Source organism: Aspergillus clavatus, genomic scaffold, assembly GCF_000002715.2.
Source record: "Aspergillus clavatus NRRL 1 1099423829800 genomic scaffold, whole genome shotgun sequence".
In the NCBI taxonomy this organism is placed as follows: Eukaryota; Fungi; Ascomycota; class Eurotiomycetes; order Eurotiales; family Aspergillaceae; genus Aspergillus; species Aspergillus clavatus.
In genome coordinates, this window is record NW_001517099.1 from 2163694 (window position 1) to 2184148 (window position 20455).

The following is a 20455-nucleotide window of genomic DNA, read 5'->3' on the forward strand; positions in this document are numbered from 1 at the left end:
ATATAGTGTACCATGTACTTTGTTGTTGTATACGTGTTTGAACTGGCTTTGGGGGGGTTGCTTTGACCAGTTGTGTCTGCCTTGTGTTTCATGTTGATCCTTGCTCTTCCATATGATGAAGATTCTATTAATTGTGACCACAGACTCCAACCTATCATCGTCGTATGTTTGTACGATCGCATTCTACACGAGAAGGACTTGTCCCAGATGCCCCCCCCCCAAAGGTCCTTACCTCCAACCTTTAGACAAGGACCCCCTACAAGGCAAGTACAAGTGAACCACCCCATGAGCGAAACCACTGCATAAATCACGCAAAACCCGACAACACCGCTCCGCCATGACGTGACTGATGACAAACAGCGGGTAGCAAGCTAGCAACGAGCCTTATTCCCCCTGTAGACTTTATGGCCAGTCGGATCAAGAGTTCTTAGCCAGGTACCCAGGGCCAGTCCCAACCGGCGTCAACCGGGGTCTGAGTAATATATATCTATACACAGTACATGCCGAGTACAGTAGGTAGCTAGGCAAGACGGTCTATACTCCGTAGGTAGTCTTCTCTGATCTACACAGTTTTAGGTAATAAATCCATCGTGGTGTGGCCGCGCAAGTCGACTGCAAATTGGCGATTGCAGACTGACGCAGGGGGAGAAAAGAAATGGCGCATTGGATGGGATGGGATGGGATGCATGCATACGGAATTTAGTACCGTCAGTACGTACTCTGGGGGGGGGGGTTTTATTGCTCCTGTAACTGTTTGTCTATTGTTAATGTTGATTTGCTTTCTCGGTGGAGGTCCGACCGAAATGTACTCCGTCTCAAATCATACAAATACAATTATGAAGGCATGAATGACTAGTGCACTGATGGCCAGTAGTCTATTGGGGAAGGGGGAATGGAAGGTGATGGTCGGCTGAGAGGAGGATATGGGGTAAGGGAGGAGTGAGGAGGGAGTAGATATGGGGTAGATAGATAGTCAGTTGCAACTTACGACCTAGACTTGTAGTTGTAGACTTTGTACTAAGTGTTGGGCTTGAGGAACAGAGTTCGGCTTCATGTATAAACAGACTACCAAGTACCGACTACAGCGACTAAGATGGATTACCCCACACTCACGGTGGGATAAAGTGCTCATCCGGTCATTATGGTGGGATTGACACGAAGCAAAGTGAAAGTGTCTAATTGCGGTCACCGTGTGACTTGGAAGTCCGATTTCTCATTTGTATGGAGCTTCTTACGGTCATGAGTATGAGCCTATGAAGGCTATCACGGGATGCTGAATAGTGGCCGAGAGGGTGAGGCTGATATGCTGGCAAAATCCGGGGTAGATGGAATTGGAAGGTGGAAGGTGGAAGGTGGAAGGAGTAAGGACTAAGGAGTAAGGACTAACTGCTAAGCCTAAGGCCAGGGGGGGAATGACCTTAACACGACCGGTTATGTCGACGGGAGGTCAACTGGTGCCTCGGCGCAGAGACCAATAATCGAAGGTTCAAGTGTACGGAATAGCGGAAGCGCAAGATGAGGTGTATCTCATCTCCTAGGTTGACTTGACTCAAGTATCAGAATTTTCACTCATGGCGCAAGGTTAAAACCAAGTGGGCTGAAGAGAAAAATAGAACAGGAAAATTTTGATTTTTGGTGCGTCATTTTTTTTTTTCTCCATACGATCCGGTGATCCACCGTTGCAGTCAGCCCTGAATGCATTATTCAGTATTTAGTACGGAGTATTACTGTGTACTTAACTACTTATAGTTGAGTAGTCTGGGGAAAGCTGATCGAATCGGGTTAGCGCATATGATCAATTTGCGGTCAGAAAATTTAGACATTACTCCGTAGTAACCGTTCAGTAGTAGTTTCAGCGCATTCAAGAGGATGAGCAAGATTACCGTTGTATAGGAAGTAATATCCAAGGGAGTTGGGGAGGATTGACTGTGTTGTTCAAGAAGACTCGGAACTGGAAGTGAGGTGACGATGAACCAAACCAGGGCTGCCAGGGCAAGCCAGCCAGGAAAATTCTGATTCTGTTTTCATTTCTGTGTTCTCGATGATCTCCCCTGAATCCAGACACTAAACCCAGAGGAGACTAGCTAGATCGGCGCCAAGTCCAACGTACAGACAATCCTTTGAATAATAATGAACAGAAAGATCGTTCCATTACTCATCTGTGGTATGAGTGATTTGATTCTGGTCTACTCCAGTGTCTGGACTCTGGACTCTGGACTCTGGACTCTGGAGTAGCCGTGTACTCCGTAGGTACTAGGTAGTTGTTGATACTGGTTACAGAATTGGCATGTCCAATGATTCATCCATGCCGAAACTAAAGGATGGATCTGGATACTGCCAAGTCCCAACGTTAACAATCAACTCGACAGCAGGAAAATGATGCAATTGTACATGCGGGGGCTTTTTTTTTTTTTTATTTTTTTTTTCTCTCTCTTTCTGTTCTGACAACCGATACAGTGGGATTACACTCCAACAACTGATGGGACATGTTACACACCCCCCCCCCCCCAAAGTCATTTCACATATCCGGTCATGCAGTACTGCGATCATCGCAATTAAAGATGCCACGACTACGAGAATACTATAATTTCGGGGTTCTATCTTCTATCTGACTTCTATCTAGTAGTGACAGAGTTCGATCTACCGTACTCCGAACGCCAGACAATCAGCCTGATCAAAAATTCCAAAGTGAAAAGACGGTGACGGAGTCTAACTTCTTCGTCATCCACACCTGGCAATGATGGGAAAAGCTGTAAGCCTGTAATGTTACCACTTGGCTAGAACCTGCTGGCTTTTTTTCATCGTGACAGCTGGACCGACTCGTGATGGAGCATCCAGCAATTTCCATTACCAGAAAATATCCTCTGCCCGCATGATTGGTTCACGAGGGGGTTTCTGTTACGTTTTGCCACGACGCGGACAAGACAGAGTGGATGTCAGATGATCTCCAAATAAAGAAAGAGAAAATAGAGAGGGAAAAAAAAAAAGAAAAAAAAAAAAAAGAAAGAAAGAACTAAAAGCAGCGGAAAAACTCCGTGCCAGTTGGGAAAGATGCAGCCAATGACGGCAAATCACTCGGACACAGGCTGAGAGTCTTGTTGGGTGATTGGTTATGGTCACTGTGAGTCAGCAGCAATATTTGGCTGCCGCTTTTTGAAGCACGACCGCAATGGGCGCATACTGTCGGGGCTTACCTAAGGGCTCTCTCTCTCCACTGCAACCACCAAAACCACCAGAACCACCAGAACCACTGGGACAGCAGCGTGTGACCAACTGACCATCAATCGTGTGCCTGGCCCAGCTCCCAAAAAACTCCCCCCAAATGGTGCAATTCTGGAAGGTCCGTGACGGCACAAGGGTTGAAGGGGCAAGTGATGTTTTCTTTCCCGCCTCTGAGCTAACTGGGTACCTACTAGGCTTCTTTCTACCAGTAACTGGCTAATGAGTATATAAAACCTTCCCCGCCACGATGTTTGGGTCACTGCTTCATAGTACTACCTTTGTCTCCATCTACAAGAACACGTCCCACAACACACCGAAAATCTCTTCCCACCTACTAGCTCGCTTCGAGTCCCTTCGCGTCTCTTATACTCCTTAATCGCTATTCAAGCGTCGTGCTGCGTCGAACCATCCCCGCTGCCATTCTGCGATTCTGCGATTCCGTCAGTTCCTATACTAGACGTTCACCAACAACATCACACCTCCTTTAGATGGACTTGTGTTGACAATTGGCCATCGAGTCAATCGCATTCTACTCTCCTTGCAACACCATCTCCATAATACCATCTTTTCCATCATGCCGGCCGCAATGAACTACCGCGTGATCGAACCGCACCCCTCCGTTCCTCACACCAGCCGGCCAGCGCTGCATACAGCCCGCGGCGGTGCAGGCAACGTCATCAACCTGAAGAACACCAAGACCACCGACTCGCAGACGGCCACCGGACCCGCGTCCCTGACCCGCCTCGACTCGCGTATCCCCAAGGCCTACACCTCTGGCCGCGGCGGCGCCGGCAACGTGCACGTCAGCAGCGAGCGCGCCATCTTCAGCTTCGACGAAGAATTGGAGCGTGAGCTCCGTCGCGCCGCCCCCGTCTACCACGTCGGCCGTGGTGGCGCCGGCAACATGATGTTCAGTGATAGTGCCAGCAACGGCAGCGGCGGCAGCGTTCTGTCCCGCAAGTTCTCCTCCACTAGCACCGCATCAGGGGGCAGTACCGGTTCGGCTGCCGAGCGAGCTCGTGACAAGGCTCTCCGCGGGTTGGAGAAGGGCTGGGGGAAGATCAGGGGCATGGCCTAGACGTCGAGCATCACTTGCTCCGGCTACCGTACACGCGCTGCGCTGCGTTTCACGAACATCACGACTGAATGACCAAACATCAAAAAAAAGTTTTGCTTTTCGACTATCGTCACCTTGGGGGGAAATATCTTTCTCTTAATCTTCAACACTTCTCAACTTGTCTCGGCGCCATACCATACCGTCCGTCTATTTGCTTTTCAACATGATTCTGTCGGCTCGATACCCCATTTGCTCGTCGATCCAACCGGCATCTGTGCTTTTTTTTGACTTTTTTTTTTTTTTAATTGTCTGCTTGAGATTCCCAAAGGATCTTCAATCCAACATTCACCCTACCTGTTAAACATGCCTGTCTCTTGTGCCACTCCCGCATTCTGGAATCGAATCGGCATCAATATCGGCATTTGGGCCGTCTACAGAATATTCACCTGTGGAGCACCCCGTGCCATCTCTTCTCTCTCCTCATGTATCTTAGCTAGCTTACTACATCCCTCTCCTGCCACATGGCACCACAATTGGAACTCAAACTCAGCGATGAGTCATCACTCCTCTTCTACTATCGTTCCTATTAGTATCCACTGTAGTCGTAGTCGTATGTCAATCCTAAATTTACCAAATACCTGTCTGGCCAACATAACACTAGCAGACAGATCATACCATCTGAAATTCTGGATACTAGCCGTTAACAGTGGGACTTTGACTTTGACTTTGACGTTGGCTTTGGCACACGATTCTCCAGATCACATTGGATATCTATTCGGTGTAGCATGGAACGTGGAACGTGTGACGAAGTAAGTGCAGTACAGCATCCGACAGATAGACACAGACACCCGTCTATATTTCCAACATGAACTCCTCCATATAGCAGCAGCAGGTAGTAGTAGTAGTAGTAGTAGTAGTAGTAGTAAAAAATATGTATGTATGCATGCATGTACACATCTAACTCCAACTCCCGATCTACCGGCCAGACCACAAGAAAAAAAAAAAAAAAAGAAGATAGGATTTGATAATAGGGAAGAAAGGAAACGAAGGAAGGGGATTCCAGCATGGCACTCAGTCAGTCCACGATAGAACTCCTACTCCCAAGTGAGTGAGAGAGGGAGGGGCGGGTTTGTTATGGACTGGACCGATCTGTTGCGGCAGATAGTGGCGCGGCGTGGCCATATCCGTGCCTCCCCCCCGTACGGAAGAGTGTTGAAAACTAGACTAGACGGTGTTGCATGGCTGAGTTCATGGATCTGCATCAATGGCTGGCTTGTGCGAAGACGGGGGAAGCTGGGAGGCAGGAGGCAGGGGGGAAGAGAAGGGGTATCAAAGGCCGCGGCAATGGGTAGGTGCTGTTGAGGCTTCGGGATGAAAGTTGGTGGTTTCGTCTGTTTTGTTCTCGGCCAGATGGCGGAAACAAACAAGGTGGGAGTTGGGGGTCAAGCGGAGGGAGGATACTGAGTGCTGGGCACATGCACATGCACTCGGAACAGAATGGAGGTACGTGGGTTCTAGGCGAATTTCCGATGAATGATCTCCGGGTCTTCGTGCCATTCGTCTGCGCTCACCCACATCTGTTTCGGAACTGGTTAGCTGGGGGAATTTGGACATGGGGTACTACGCAGGGGGGGCTCACCTTGCGGAATGTGCTGAGTCCCGCGAGGATGCCGCCGCCGATCCAGGTCGTGTACTTGCGCTCGGCGGGCGCGGAGATGCGGATCTTCATGTCCTCAACGGCGAGCCGCTTGATCTCGCGCATCAGCCGGTCCGGGAAGTTCTTGCACAGGGTTGATCCGCCCGACAGTACGATGTTGAGGTATAACGATTTGCGGAGATCGAGGTCTGTGCGTGTGATGGCGTCCTGCACGATCTGGTGCACGCCCGGATATTCCAGGCCGATGAGTTCGGGTTCGAACAGGATCTCGGGGGCTCGGTAGCGTTCTTGTCCAATCTTTTGTTTCGTGTGGTCAGCACGAGCTAACACACCGTCGCGGGGGCGACACGGAAGAAAAATACCTTGATCTTATGCCCATCAGGCAATGCGTAGTCAACAGACTTTGCCTCCGACTTGTGATAGCTGTTCATCCAGTCCTTCTCCTCGCGCTTCGGATCCAACGACACGTAGCAGACCTTCTCCTTGATCATGCGCACCACCTCCTTCTCCGCGCTCGTATGCAGCACGTGTCCGTTCTTCCGAAGTAGCAGCTGCAACTGCTCCGTAACATCCCGCCCCGCCACATCAATCCGGCGTATACTGTTCGGGATCGCGAAGCCCTCAAACACCGGCACCGCATGAGAGACCCCGTCCCCGGAGTCGAGGACCACGCCCGTCGTGCGCCCTGACGCATACAGCGACAGCACCGCCTGGATGGACGTATACAGCGCCGGCACGTTAAACGTCTCGAACATGATCTGGGCCGCCACGTCGCGGTTCTTGCGCGGGTTCAGCGGCGGCTCCGTCAGGAGCACCGGGTGTTCCTCCGGCAGCGTCTTCAGCTCGTTCTCGTACACGTAGTGCCAGATCTTCTCCATGTCGTCCCAATCCGTCACGATCCCGTGTTCCAGCGGGTACCGGATCTTGAGCAGCCCGCGCAGCTCCTGCGCCCGCTGCCCGATAAACACGTCCCCTTCGAGCCCGCCCGCCATCACTCGGGGGTGTTTGGGTCGCCCGACGAACGAAGGGAAGTAACATGATGGGATTTCTTCTCCGGCGAATCCGGCGCGGATTGTCCCACTGCCGTTGTCAATGACAATCGGGGCGTTGTGAAGTGTTGCCTCGGCCATTGTGAGAGTCTTAAAAGTGCTGTGTTTTGAAGGGGGGGAAACGGAGTCGGTCTGGATGGTGAGAGAAGTGCGATTAGTTGTGGAGAATGGCCCCACGGCCTATCTGGCGGGTTGTAACACGTAAGACCGTTAGAAGGAGAATCGCAGGTTAAATATTCGTAGATAGGCTGGTTCAATTACTGCTTGCTGTTGGCGGTCGTTTTGATTGGGTTGTTGTTATTCAGGGAGAAGTTGAACGCCGCGATTTCGCGTCCGCTAAAGTCTCCCGTCAACAAGAAGCTTGGGCCAACTTCATACTTCGTATGGGGCACTCGATTCTGGCTACATCACGACTACGGCGCACTGAACTTGTCTCCAGTGCAATTTCATGATAATATCTCGATTGCAACTGTTTGATCGTTGTTTTCTAATATATCCAAGTAGCGGTATCTTAGCTGGCTAGCAATCCAGAAGCCTTATATGCACATAATCTACTCCGTAGAGTAGAGCCCATCTGATCACAACAGACGCAACCCCAGGACTGCATGTCCCAGCGAACATGAATGCAACAGAGGATTAACATGGTATCGAGCACGATCAATCCACAAAGCCCATCTCGTCAGCCACCACTTGCCCAAGCGTCGGCAGATCTTTCTGACCAGGACCGCGAACAGGCGGCCACGTCAACATGCGAGCCCGTAGTTCCTCGGCTTGGGATATAGCAGGCACAAGATTCCTAGATACGTTAACAGAGAATCATCCCAAAAGAAAGGCCAGAGCCTACTTATAATGGCTAGCAAGGACATATCCCTGCTTCTGTAATTCGCGCGCTAGCTCCTCCTGATGGTTATCCTGAAGAGAAGGATTTGGGACAACAACCAAAGGAATCCCAAGTCGCAACACATCGAGGATGGTACCAGATCCTGACGACACTTGAAGTCAGTTCTCAGGATTCGGGAAATTGTAGAGAGCTCAAGAGAGAGGAAATGATACCTGCGTGGCTGATGACCAGTCCAAGACTTCTGCCTTCTGTTACATCTCCCTGGGCCTGCGAAAATTCAGCGCTCATCCCGGATTGCTTGTACGCAAATCCAGTGATGTTTAGATCGCGGCGAAGTTGGTCATCAGGCGGATGACGCTGGCAGAAGTCATCGAAGATGGCCTCATTTTTGCCAAATTGAACGATTAAGTGTGTGTAGTGAAATGCGATCAGAGTCTCCAGGAACTTTATATCCAAGACGGCCCGAATAAGTTCCTCGAATGAGGCTGTCGCCCCCACTGTTACAAGGCAGGTCTTTCGATTCTGTGGTTTCTGTAGTGCCATGGCTGTTAAGTCAAATTTCTCAGCACTCATCTCCGGCTATGAGGTTGAATAGTGCCTTGCCTGGGCAGCGGCAGCATTTCAGCTCTGAAATAATTCAATCTTGACCAGCATCAAGGCCAGATATCAACCATCATGACGAAAGATGATAGTTATACAGATAGCCTCAAGGCACGGGCGCTGATATGGTACTATGTGAGCTAGTCCCGATGCGCACTAGCGCCGCATGCGAAGTTCCCATCCGCAGAAAACATCTCCGACATCCAAATCCCAAGCGGACATCGATTGATCTTCCAACGGCCACTCTCGCGCGCAATGGCCTCTGTCGCACGGTTTCTGGGCCGCTCGGCCTTCTCTTTTGCCCGGAGACGCCCAGTGGCTATCCAATCCCGGTCGTTCGCCGTCACGCCCTTGAGGTTCTTGCCGGAAGACCCGCCAGTCCCTCAGGAGCGAGAGCTTTCGCCGGAGGACTATCCTGATATGCCCGACTACTCGCCAGATATGCTCAGCAAGGAGGAGCGCTCGATGTATGACATGCTGTCTCCTGAGGAGCGGGAGCTTTTTGACGCCGAGCAACGCCGCCTGGTCCAGGAATTCAACGACCATTCGAAGCGAGCCGCCGCATTTGCGGAGATCGACAAGAGCGTGCGCGACCTGGAGAAGGAGGTAGGGCTGCGATTCGAGGATTTACCGGAGAAGAACAAGGGATTCTGGGCCGAAGAAGAAGACGATGAATTCGCTCTCGTCGAGGACGGCGACGAGGATTTCCACGACGACGAAATCACCTCCATGGCCCATGCGGAAGTTGAACTGCACCGCGAGATCCGTGAATATGCTCGCATTACAGCTTGGGATATGCCATTATTGAGCAGTAAGGACTGAGCCCCTGGGACAACATAATTGAGTGGAAGCTAATTGCCTCGTAATACAGAACTCGCCCAACCATTCACCCTCCCTCCTGAAACTCACATCCTTCGTTTCCGCTACACTACGTACATGGGTGAACAACATCCGGCCGAGGCCAAAGTTGTCGTCGAAGTGGCCAGCAAAGATCTGGTCCCCAAGCACCTCTCCGAGGCCCAGCGCCAGACCTTCCTCAAACTCGTCGGACCCCGCTACAACCCCGACACGGACATTGTACGAATGTCCTGCGAGAAATTCACCACCCGCGCCGAGAACAAGCGATACCTAGGTGATCTCATCAACACCCTGGTCAAGGAAGCTAAGGAAGGGGACTCCTTCGCCGACATCCCCCTTGACCTTCGCCATCACAAGCCCAAGCGCCAGCTCCGCTTCCCCGAATCCTGGGTGATGACAGAGGAGCGGAAGAAGCAGCTCGCCGCCAGACGGAGGGAGAGACTGGCTCGCGAGCAAGAACGACAGTCGATCGTGGACGGCAACGCGGTCGTTGCCCTGGCCAGCCGATCCTTGCCATCCCTGAATCCCGCCTTGAGCGCTAGGGCCGCTGAGGAGCGGGAGAAGGTCGCCGTCAAGCTCTCAGGCAAGGGAATGAAGAAGAGGGTACGCTAAGGACAGGCGATCCACTGGGTCGGTTCATGTATTCGATGGATGTCTTATTTGCGTGGTTTGAGTTTGAAAATATTCAGGGCGGGCGTAACTGTCACACGGTCGTATAGACTATATTCCTTATCTCAATGTACAATATTTACCATTGGCACTTTTCTTACTTTGTCTGTATCACAGCAATCCAAACATGGCCAGTCCACCGTGTGTTGGCTTGCTGTAGGTCGTATACTGAAACCGAAGTGAGTCCACGCTACAAAGAAACCAAGAGCGACAGTCATCAAAGTTCATTCCATTCGGCCGTTAGATCCCTATCTTTCTCTTTCTTTTTTTTTTTGGCGATTTTTTATCTGGTATACAGGTCAACCGTCATTATAATAGAGACCAAGATGGGACTCCAAGAGAGCCGCCGACGAGAAAGTCACGAGAACAAAAAAGCTCAAGCCCAATCTCAACACCTCAACTTGGCGCTGTTCGTTCAGAACCTCCCAACTCCAGCAGTTCAATCCTGCATCCGCTCCTGGTTCGTATTTAGAATCGGCCGAAAGAAAAAGGTGCAAATAAAGAAAAGAAAAGGAAAGAAAGGATGAAGCGGCAGACGCTGACAATCCGCTATCGGTATCCAGGCGAACTCATTTCAACACGCAAGACCATTCCATCCATCAAAAGTGCCCCTCCCTCCATGAGCGGCGGGGTATATTTAACCGTGGGCGAGGGAATATGATACAAGCCTTGAGACCAGCTTGGCTTGTGCCGTAAGGGAAGAATAGAAAAGAAACACATTCCGTCGTCAATACATAGGTAAGGGAACCTACTGCAAACTGAGGTGAAACGTGACGGCCAGAGACAGAACAGTCGTTCAAGCCAGCAGGGCTGTAACGTGCTTCTCTCTCTTCTATAGCTTACTTCGCACGTCCCATGCCCATGTCGAAAAGATCCTCGGCGGAGGTGACGGCAGGGCGCTTGAGAATGGCAGGGTTTCTGTGGGTGAAGGTACCGATGGGAGGGAGCAGGGGCTTCGCCTCGCCTTCGTTCTTGATGCGGCCGCCGTAGACACGAGGGCTAGGTTCAGACGACGAAGCGCAAGACTGGGTCGAGGAGGCGCCGCGGATGGGGGATTCGGAGGATCGAACACTTCCGTGGATGAAGCCGGTGCCGGGGCTCGCGAGAAGGGGATTCACGCCAGTCTCTTTGGCGATTGCCTCCGCGGCGGTGTAGAGGATTGCGCTGGGGCGGAGCATCTTGCTAGTCCCCAGCCCATCCGTGTCCATGTTCATGTTTGGCATGTCGGTTCGTGGCTGGTACAGGCGACGAGACTTTGGCTGCGAGCGCTTGGTGCGGTTCTGGGTCGCCAGAAAGTCGACCGGGCTGGTAATCGAGCTGGCATTGGCAGGCGCAGTGGTGCTAATAAACATTCCATGCAAGTTACGCAGGAACTCCTCACGCTTCACGCGCTCCTTGGCCTCGGAGCCGTTCACCTCTCTTTGGCTGGCACAGTTCAGTTCAAGAGACGCATAATCAGGGGCAGGGTCAAACGAGAGCAGATCGATCTTCTTGGAAGTCTGGTTGTGCGCAGTAGGGATGCGGTTTTGGGGGCTGGAGGTATGTGCCTGGGCTTGAGGAGCTTGACCGCGAACACTGGATGCGAGGCTCTGCATCTGTACGTTGGAGGCCTGTTTGGATCCGCGAGAGGATACAGGGCCCCGAGGAGAGCTCGCATTCGAGGAAAGCATCGGTTTGCCGGGGAGGGCGAGAGGCATAAGAGCAGCGCTCTTGCTCTTGCTGGTCTTTTCGGCATCCACCTTCTCAGCCGCTGCATTGAGCGCCAGACGAGCTGCATGGTGAGTGGCCTTAAGAGCACCACGTTCTTGACTGTCATCGTGGCCCTGGCCACTGTTGGTCTGAGCACGCGAGTCACGGGACTGGTTGCCTCCAGCAGAGAGGATGCTTGGGACGCCGTACTTGTCGCGGTACCAGCGAGGGATATCCCGGAGCCCCAGCTTCTCGAGCATGGCGCGATCGGTAGGCATCTCGTGCTTGAAAAGACAGCCTGTACGTTCCAGTCAGCTTGCATACTGTCAACGAACCATCTATTCAAGCAGCTGGACTTACCTTGCTGCTGATAGTCACACTCGCCATGACGGATCCAGTAAGAACAGTATTCTTTCTTCGGATGACCACTCTATGTTATTGTCAGTTTGGCCCATCTCCCTGAACGGACTGGCTTGCTGTATGCACAGAATTGACCCACCTGTCTATTGTTTCCAGCAGAATTGGCAGCCGCGTGTCCAGCACCCGCACCTACATTTGCGGGGACCAGCCAACCATGTTTAGCGGGTGGGTTGGCCATCACCCAGTTCTGAGTGTTGCTCGGCTGATACATGGTCTGCGAAGCGAGACGCTGAGCGCCCATGCCATTCTCCTCAGGCACGTATCTTGGAGCCGCTACCTGGTTCTCATAGCCTCTGCCGCGCTGGCCGGAGCCGTTGCCATTTCCATTTCCACTGCCATTACCGGTCTGGTGGTAGCGGATATATGAGGGGGCAGCACCATCCACAATATAGTACTGGCAGCGAGGGGCCACAGTACCAAGACTGGTCATACCCTGCGTGTCTCCTGGCGAGAGAACACGCGGAGCACCACGGATGTTGACATGGCCGGGTAGCTCGTCGACTGCAACAAGAGGGACGAGAGTACCATTAGGTCTGGCGCAGAAGTACTGTGGACGAAGCGGCGCCGTCATGATGTCGAGGTCTGTTCTCATGAGTCTGGTTTCTGTGTTATGTGAAGTATTTAAACGTTTAGAGGTGCAATGATCTCACGAGGTTTGTGTGTTTGGATCAAACCCAAGGAACCAGGTGTAAGTGTGATGGTTTGACAAGATGGTGGAAGAGAGTGTTGGTAAGTTGGTGAGGAGGAAGAGGGGAAAAGAGAGGAGGGAGAGGAGGCGAGTAGAGAGGATCTTTCTTGCACCTGTTGTTCAGTGAATTACTCGCAAGAGATTCAGGTGTTGTGTGTGCGATGAGAAGCGAGCTGGACATTCACTGTTGAGCTGGTGGGGTCTGAAGCAGCACACCTCTCTCTCTCTTTCTCTCTATCTTTTGTGATTAACTTGGATGAATCTACTGACTAAAGGCAGACAGTGTATATAAGGCTGAAAGAGGCAAAAATCTAGAAAGATGGGAAAGAAGCCATCCAAACGGCCGATATAAGAGGATGAGGTTATCCAAAGTCTAGATACAAGGCGTGGAGTACAAGAAAGACTGTATCGAATGAGGTCTTCCAGAAGAAAAGAAAAGATAAAGGGAAAAAAAGAAAGCCCACTTCTTTTAAGATCCAAAAGAAAGAAATAATAAGTTTTTTTTTCTAAGAAAAAAAGAGAGAAAGAAAACAACGCTTTAAGCTTAGTTCTTTGGATAAAGGAAGCGCAAGTTGTGTGTTTGCCTCCATCCCAGATCGCGTTGGGAGTTGGGACCAGTACAACAGTCGCGCGGATGGCTGCAGCTTGCTCTTCCCCTTCTGTGCTTTTTTGCTTTTTCGGTCCTTTCTCTCCTATGGTGACTTCCAACGGCCTTCTGGAAGGGAAAGGACGGCTTCATACTGGCGCAATGCCCCTGATTTTCCTGTTAGATCATATGCTGTGGTTGTGTTGATACCTTGTGGATGAAGGGCAATGACGTTAGTACAAGACCGTGATACAGATTAAATGCGTGGTCTCTCAAACACGTCTGAAATTGTATCTGTGGGAGCCCCCCAGTTGATTTCATCGGGGTCAATGACGGCGTGTAGTCACCAAATATATGTTTATTTGGATGCTTAGAGCATCTGAGACTAGAATACATCCTGGGGAAAAAAAGCAAAAACAACTTTACGCTATGAATGAGTTTGAAGACGCCTCTCCTAGAAGCAGCCCGAGCCAATCGATTGATATCAAGAAAGGAAGAACAAACGAACGCAGGATGGGGAATCATCGTCCCGACATCGAGTATCTCGGGCCATTCTGACTCAGTCCGAGTGTTGGGGCGCGGCTCGCAGTCAGATCGACCATGGGAGATCGAGCAGGGACTGTGCCAATGGCAGCTGCACCAGGAACCTGATCACTGGGGTGACCCGTCGCTGCAGCCCTACTGGCTAACTGCCTCCTGCGCTGTGCGAGGCTACCGCGGATCCCTTGCACGTATTTCTTGGCTTTCTCGACGAGCTCAGGGGCCTCCGTGCTTTGCTTCAGGGCGTCGAGCATCCTTGCCACTTGCAGCTCGGAGTGAAGATGGGGGCAGGTACGGCCGACTCCGAAATGCGCGAGCCCACAAAGACCGCAATGTTCGACGCCTGCCATCCTCAGGCGGCAGGAACCGCGTGGATGAGGCATATTGCAGATAAAGCATGTTGGATGACGTGCTTCCACATTGCCGTCCATGGTCCCAGCGCCATTTGCAAGGCTGTCCACGTCTTCGGCAACAACCCGCTTGAATGAACGCACTGTGACCTGGCTAGTACCCAATGAGACGAAAAAGGAGTGGGAAGCTATAATACCTTTGGGTTTCTTGGCGGGCCGTTCCATTCCACCAGTATCCATTGCGGAGTCGTGGTCGGATTCTGATGCTACGGCATCGTCCGCCTTGTATTCACCGTCGGCTTCTTGACGTACCTTCACAGGCGACGCCTCTGGCGCCTCGTTTCCGTAGTCCACCGCCGCACGCTTTCGTTTTCCACGACCCAGGGTCTCTGCCTTTTTGCGAGCCTCTTCTGCCGCAGCTTGCTCACGTTCTTGCAGAATCTTCTCCCACACAGTATTGTTGATGACGGGATCCTCACCTTCTGTTTCTTGGAGCTGACCATCCAGATTCTGATTGTCATTTGCCCAGATGTGCGCAAAACTGAATTGAGACTCCGGAGCAGTTTCATCTGACGTTTTCGCCTGCTCTGCTTGACTCCGATCGAGAAGTTTATCAACAGACTCAGAGTCGTAATGGACATCTCCCGAATTGTCGTCATCAAACAGTGCTTGAGCCCCATGGCGAAGGATGGATTCCAGATCGCGTCCATCGTCCTCCTCTGAGATCATTCGGTCAATCAAAACATGATCCAAGACCATCTTCTTCTTGCCAATCTGCATGATTTTCTCTTCAACACTACCACGAGTCATGAGCTGGAAGACAAGAACTTTGTTCTTCTGACCGATACGGTGGGCGCGGGACAGCGCCTGCATGTCTTGGTGAGGATTGAAATCCGGATCCATGATGATGACTGTGTCTGCGGTGGCGAGGTTGATTCCGACACCCCCTGATCTTGTAGATAGAAGGAACGCAAAATATGGCGAATTTTCAGCGTTGTACTCGTCAATCCGCTTTTGCTTTTCCAAGGAATTCATCCGCCCATCAAGACGGCGATGCAGAAGCCCAAGGCCATCCAGAAAATCCTCGACAATGTCTAAGTTATCGAGGAACTGACTGAAAATGAGAACCCTATGGCCTCGCTCTTTGAGCTTCGGAAGCATGATTTGGAGGAGCTGGAGCTTCCCTGAGGCTTCAGTTAGATGCCTCTGAGACACAGTAGCGTTAGAGGTGCGTTCCTCAATCGCTTCGCTGTACACAAAAGGATGGCACAGGCATTTCCGAAGCTGCATCAGAATATTGTTCAGATTGTGGCGTTCAGCCTGTTTGATACCTTGGGGACCATCATTCCTTTGGAAGATAGCCTTGATCAACTGCGGGTTCTTCGCCAAGATGGATTTGTAGAGTTTCTTCTGAAGGATGGACATGGACACTGGCACAATGATCTGGACCATTGGAGGGAGAAAATTGAGAACTTGTGCTTTAGTTCGGCGGAGGAAAAATGGGCGTATCATGTTGTGGAGTTCAGGGATATTCTCCTTCGAAAGTGTGCCATACTTCTCCTCCAACTGCCCAGCGACCTTGCTTGGATCGCAGAATTGCAGAAGGTTGAAGAGTTCGCGGATATTGTTCTGCAGAGGTGTACCGGTGAGGAGCACTTTAAAGGGAATTTTGAAGCGTGACAGCGACTCGTACAACTGGCTTTTGTCATTCTTTAAACGCTGCCCTTCATCGACGATCAGACCTGCCCATGGGATCTTTTGTAGCACCCGACGAGATGCATCATCGACCATGGTCTCGTAAGAGGTGACTACAACATGGCATCGAAGATCTGGCTCACCTTGCGAGAACATTTCATGTTCTTGGGCCAGCTTACGAGCGAGAGCTGATCCGTAGTATGTGACGACACGGATTGAGGGAACCCATGTCTTGATCTCCTTTCGCCAGTTGGGACAAGTTGAGTTCGGCACCACGACAAGGAAGGGCCAGCACTTATGGTATTCGACCAGAGTTGCGAGAAAGCCAATGACCTGGATGGTCTTTCCCAGCCCCATCTCATCGGCAAGGATAGCATTTTGATTTTTGAACCACATGTAGTAGAGCCAATTGACACCATCTTTCTGATAGTCCATCATCTGCCCGCCGGTCATTGTTGTAGGCTGAGTGTCCCTAACGATTTTGGTCTTGAAATTTTGCGTTCGAACGTGAGCAAGATATTTTCGAAGTGAATTCGCGTCCGGTGTGTGTATGTAGTCACGCTTTACCCAGTCCTCATAGGCAGCTTTGAAATCGTCCCATCGCTCCGTCTGACTAGTATCAGGTGGCGAGTCCCATTCCGCATCTTCGTAGGGCAAGCCTTTATATTTGACATAGGCCCTGGACACTTTATTTATTCTCTCGAGGTCTGATTCCAGGCTCCGATCCTCAACATCATCGGAGTAGTAAACGTCGAAGACGATGTCAACCTTCAGAAAGTCTTCGGGGATGGCTTCTTCTGTCGTCATATGGGGTTTTGTGTTCTTTTCAGATCTCAGAAATGCCCTCCGCATATGGGGATTTGCAACACCGAAGACCCAGCTACCCGACATCCACGAAGTGTGATGGTAAGAGTAGCCCTTCCATTTGATCAAGTATTCCTTGTCCGCTTCCTTCGTCATATGCGGGTCCTTAGGATCAACCGGCCGCCAGGCAACCAATGCGCCAATCTCACCTGGTACTGACGAGCAGTCATGACATTTCCAGTAGAGGGAGTATTCTTCGAAACGTGCAGTTGCAGGGTCATCGGCTGTATCAGAGATAGGAGGGAGGTGTTCAAAGTGGAAGGCCCTGTGGCATGTTGTACATCGGAAAAGCACATTGTTAACATTATTCACAAGCACCATATCCACAGGAGTGAGTGGGTCCTTGCCCGCATTCTCCTGGCGGATTAGCTGTTCCTGCTTGGGTGTCAAACGCTGCCGAAGAGGTTTGCACATTTTGCCTTGCTCGTTGCATTCAGTGCAACAGCCTTGATGCGGCGAGACAAGATCCTTGGCATGAGCGAGGCCTACACAACGACGACATTGAAGAACGAATTGATCATCAGCAATTTTTGTGACAAGATGGTCTCGAGTTGACCGTGATCCCAGGCAGTCATGGTGATAAGCGCTGGTACATCCTTGACAGAAAACCAGTGGACCTCTAGAAAAATCGTCGCCTTCACCTTGACAGGCCTCGCAGGTTTGATGATGGCGGAGTCGAAACGCATCATCTAAAGGAACCTCATGGAAGACCTCCTTGGCTCCATAGAACTTCTCTTTAGAACTAGCTTCATTTTCAGAGATGTCATCTTCCAGTCTTTCACGCAAATTCCGGTGCATAACATTCCGCTTTCGAGTTGAGAAGCGTGTGCCCTGATGCTCAGTATAATCACTTTCTGAACTTGAGGTGCTTACTTGATGAGACGTGCTGTCCCTAGCTCGCCTCCGAAGACGGCGGTTCTTTGAAGTGGCCAGTGAAGACATGATGATATCCTCACTTGACGCTGTGTCCTCTTTCGCTATCTCGTCGTCGCTACTAAGGGGGCCGAAGAATTCTGTGAATTTGGTATTCTTCACGCGTCGAGACCGTCGACCAATGGTTCCGGATCCGCCACTGCTATCTTCTGACGACTGAAGCGATATATGAGATGCTGATCGAGATAAGTCACGGTAATTACGATTCCTGTGAGACCGTGAGGAAACCTCATCTATGTTTGAACTACGATCGTCGGCAGTTTGGAAATGAAGTAAGGCTGCTGGGCCGTTTTTGAGCTCTTGAAGACGCGAGAAAGTAATCTATTGATGATCATTAGCATTCAGGAAGGAGTGATAGTAGAGAGAGAGAACGTTGAGGGGCAAATTACTGTCTCCAATTCGCCGCTTCGCAGTCGCACCCGGTACGAGGGCTCTTTTTCCGGGTGTGGGATTTCGCCAATGATGTAGCGGACTGCAAAATGGCCAGGAAGATAACTATAATCCTCCATATTATCAATCTGGGGGACTTCCACCGCTGTGAGCCGCATCTCACGGAGCTTTTCAACTGGAGGAGAAAGGCGTTGCATGGCTGGAGGGGTTTGAGGTTGAGGTGTAGTTGAGGTCGGCATCAGCGCGCGCTGGGGTGTAGACGGTACTCTTGATTCTTGGGCATGTGTTGTTGTTGAACTATTGAACTTCGCTAGCAGATTTGCAACAAGATCTTCATTATCACTGCCATCATTGGAGTGATATGTATTCCCACGAAAAGCCGCCATTATGTCGGTGACTCGATCTCGTTGTTCTGAATTCGAATGGGGGATGGTTCAGCGGCGAGGAATGAAGATTAAGAACAGAAAAGACAAGAACACATTTGCATAGGAGAACAAGCAGTGAATAAGTTCAAGGAGGAACACAGGGGAGGGTGTAAGATCCAGGATGTTTCACCAAGAGCACAATAGGTCCCTCACCAAAAATGAAGCCTCTGGATCATATTGTCTGGAAGCTCATTCAATTAAACTGACTGACGCGTGAGACGCGAGGTGCTCTGGAACAATGATGATGCGCTTATCTTATCGGATTTTGCCCCAGACCGGGAAAAAAAAAAAGATATTCCGATCTGTCAGGTTGATGCGGTCTGATGCAGCTTCACCCAGTCTTCATTAAGAGTGGTTGATTATTCTTGACTATGCCTCACTAGCACCCTGTATAAAGTCCTCGATTGTCCAGTTGCATCGTCACCCTGAAATGTTGTTGTCTTCCGCCTTCAGACCCCTTCCGACGCGTCTTTTTCCATCGAGAACTCCTTCGATTCCCCTGTGCTCCATCCGCCATGCCTCCTTGAACTCAGCTATTGGTCGCGGTATCCGCAAATCTCGAGTAGCGGATGAAGGGCCCTTTCGTACATCGAGAGCCGCAGACAAGATCATCCCGCGAAGGAGCTCCAGGGACAATGACTTCAGCAAACGCCGTGTTAAGAAGCGGGATGCTCAATCAGACACCCAAGCAGGCAGCGGCAAGGACGGGAAGCATTCTGCTTTTGACAGGGAGGAATTCATCAAGACGGGCAAATTCCAAGGGATGAAGTTCGTACCGGATCCAAAAATGCCGAAATCGACCTGGCCAGGGTCAAAGGTGGAAGCATCTAAGGAGGAGGATCCACCTAAAATGAAGCGCGCTGGGCGGATGAAGCTCAAGAGAGGTGTCCATCGGTTCACAGAAACGATGCCCGAGTTTCTCAAGCATCATATCAAAGTCCCAGATTTTATATCACATGCGACCCCTGCATCCCAATTCCTCTACGGAACAAGCGCCGTGGAGGCGGCCCTTCGTTGTGGTCGACGTCAGATGTATAGGCTGTACATATATCAGGGCGATACCGATGAGTTGGGATCCAACAGATCCAAATTGCGCAAGCTCGCGCTGTCGAAAAACATCAAAGTGAAGATGGCATATGCCGGATGGGACCGGCTATTTGACCAGATGAGCTCTGGCCGACCCCATAACGGATGTATACTGGATGCCTCTCCTCTGCCAGTATTGCCCATCAAGAGTCTTTGCGCCGTCCCATCTCTGGACGTGAATGAGTTCCGCGTGACCTTGGCAGCTCAATCGCGGGAGGAAGCACTGGTCAACAGCACGAATGATCGTATTGAAATCCGACACCCCCCCAACCGCCGGAGGTACCCAGTTATAATCCTGCTTGACGGCATCGTCGACAAAGGGAATCTTGGAGGCATCATTCGCTCTGCATACTATCTCGGAATTGACGCTATTGTTTTCGCTGGTCGAAACTGTGCGCCCTTGTCCCCTGTGACAATCAAAGCCTCCGCTGGGGCAGCAGAGAACATGCCCATGCTCAAAGTCACCAATGAAGTGGACTTCATTCAGCAATCCAAGGCCAACGGATGGCAGTTCTACGCTGCCGATGCTCCCGTGCTCGGTGCGACATATCTTGATAATTTCGACATGGCCATGACCCGGAATCCTCTCACGCAGGCACCCAGTGTTCTAATGCTGGGCAGCGAAGGGTTCGGGCTAAGCCCGCATATAAAGTCCCAGGCCGACTCGATTGTGAGCATCCCTGGTGCAAGAGCCCCGACTGAATGGGGAACCGACTCGGATCCCGCTAGAGTGGACAGTCTCAACGTGAGCGTTGCTGCGGCGATTCTGATGGAAATGTTTCTACGGATGCCTCTTGCAGTCTCGGAGATCTCGAATAAATCACCCAAATGACGAA

At 51.1% G+C, this 20455-nt stretch overlaps 7 protein-coding genes across 7 annotated transcripts, besides 10 other annotated features; 3 read left to right on the top strand and 4 right to left on the bottom strand.

Annotated features, from left to right (window-relative positions):
* The first annotated feature begins 665 nt into the window (after positions 1–665).
* Positions 666–685: a microsatellite.
* A 647-nt stretch (positions 686–1332) lies between these two features.
* Positions 1333–1359: a microsatellite.
* Positions 1357–1385: a microsatellite.
* An 812-nt stretch (positions 1386–2197) lies between these two features.
* Positions 2198–2230: a microsatellite.
* A 171-nt stretch (positions 2231–2401) lies between these two features.
* Positions 2402–2436: a microsatellite.
* Positions 2437–3218: 782 nt separating this feature from the next.
* Positions 3219–3250: a microsatellite.
* Positions 3251–3796: 546 nt separating this feature from the next.
* On the top strand, positions 3797–4300 carry ACLA_052370 (DUF3602 domain-containing protein; the record flags this gene model as incomplete). The annotated part of the gene is made up of 1 exon (XM_001272189.1): positions 3797–4300. The coding sequence occupies one exon, from the start codon at positions 3797–3799 to the stop codon at positions 4298–4300; it is 504 nt and encodes a 167-aa protein (XP_001272190.1).
* Positions 4301–5171: 871 nt separating this feature from the next.
* Positions 5172–5203: a microsatellite.
* Positions 5172–5204: a microsatellite.
* A 589-nt stretch (positions 5205–5793) lies between these two features.
* ACLA_052380 (actin-related protein ArpA) lies at positions 5794–7066 on the bottom strand (the record flags this gene model as incomplete). Its single annotated transcript, XM_001272190.1, has 3 exons — positions 5794–5856; positions 5919–6233; positions 6299–7066. 3 exons carry the CDS (start codon positions 7064–7066, stop codon positions 5794–5796), a joined length of 1146 nt encoding a protein of 381 aa, XP_001272191.1.
* A 576-nt stretch (positions 7067–7642) lies between these two features.
* Positions 7643–8369, bottom strand: alg13 (N-acetylglucosaminyldiphosphodolichol N-acetylglucosaminyltransferase catalytic subunit ALG13; the record flags this gene model as incomplete). The annotated part of the gene is made up of 3 exons (XM_001272191.1): positions 7643–7781; positions 7830–7968; positions 8039–8369. 3 exons carry the CDS (start codon positions 8367–8369, stop codon positions 7643–7645), a joined length of 609 nt encoding a protein of 202 aa, XP_001272192.1.
* A 312-nt stretch (positions 8370–8681) lies between these two features.
* ACLA_052400 (mitochondrial 37S ribosomal protein mS35) lies at positions 8682–9896 on the top strand (the record flags this gene model as incomplete). Its single annotated transcript, XM_001272192.1, has 2 exons — positions 8682–9237; positions 9298–9896. 2 exons carry the CDS (start codon positions 8682–8684, stop codon positions 9894–9896), a joined length of 1155 nt encoding a protein of 384 aa, XP_001272193.1.
* Positions 9897–10452: 556 nt separating this feature from the next.
* Positions 10453–10477: a microsatellite.
* A 315-nt stretch (positions 10478–10792) lies between these two features.
* Positions 10793–12633, bottom strand: ACLA_052410 (uncharacterized protein; the record flags this gene model as incomplete). Its single annotated transcript, XM_001272193.1, has 3 exons — positions 10793–11940; positions 12003–12072; positions 12142–12633. 3 exons carry the CDS (start codon positions 12631–12633, stop codon positions 10793–10795), a joined length of 1710 nt encoding a protein of 569 aa, XP_001272194.1.
* Positions 12634–13174: 541 nt separating this feature from the next.
* Positions 13175–13208: a microsatellite.
* Positions 13209–13857: 649 nt separating this feature from the next.
* On the bottom strand, positions 13858–18494 carry ACLA_052420 (putative chromatin remodeling complex subunit (Chd3); the record flags this gene model as incomplete). The annotated part of the gene is made up of 2 exons (XM_001272194.1): positions 13858–18039; positions 18108–18494. 2 exons carry the CDS (start codon positions 18492–18494, stop codon positions 13858–13860), a joined length of 4569 nt encoding a protein of 1522 aa, XP_001272195.1.
* Positions 18495–18963: 469 nt separating this feature from the next.
* On the top strand, positions 18964–20451 carry ACLA_052430 (RNA methyltransferase; the record flags this gene model as incomplete). Its single annotated transcript, XM_001272195.1, has 1 exon — positions 18964–20451. The coding sequence occupies one exon, from the start codon at positions 18964–18966 to the stop codon at positions 20449–20451; it is 1488 nt and encodes a 495-aa protein (XP_001272196.1).
* Between the last annotated feature and the right edge of the window lie 4 nt (positions 20452–20455).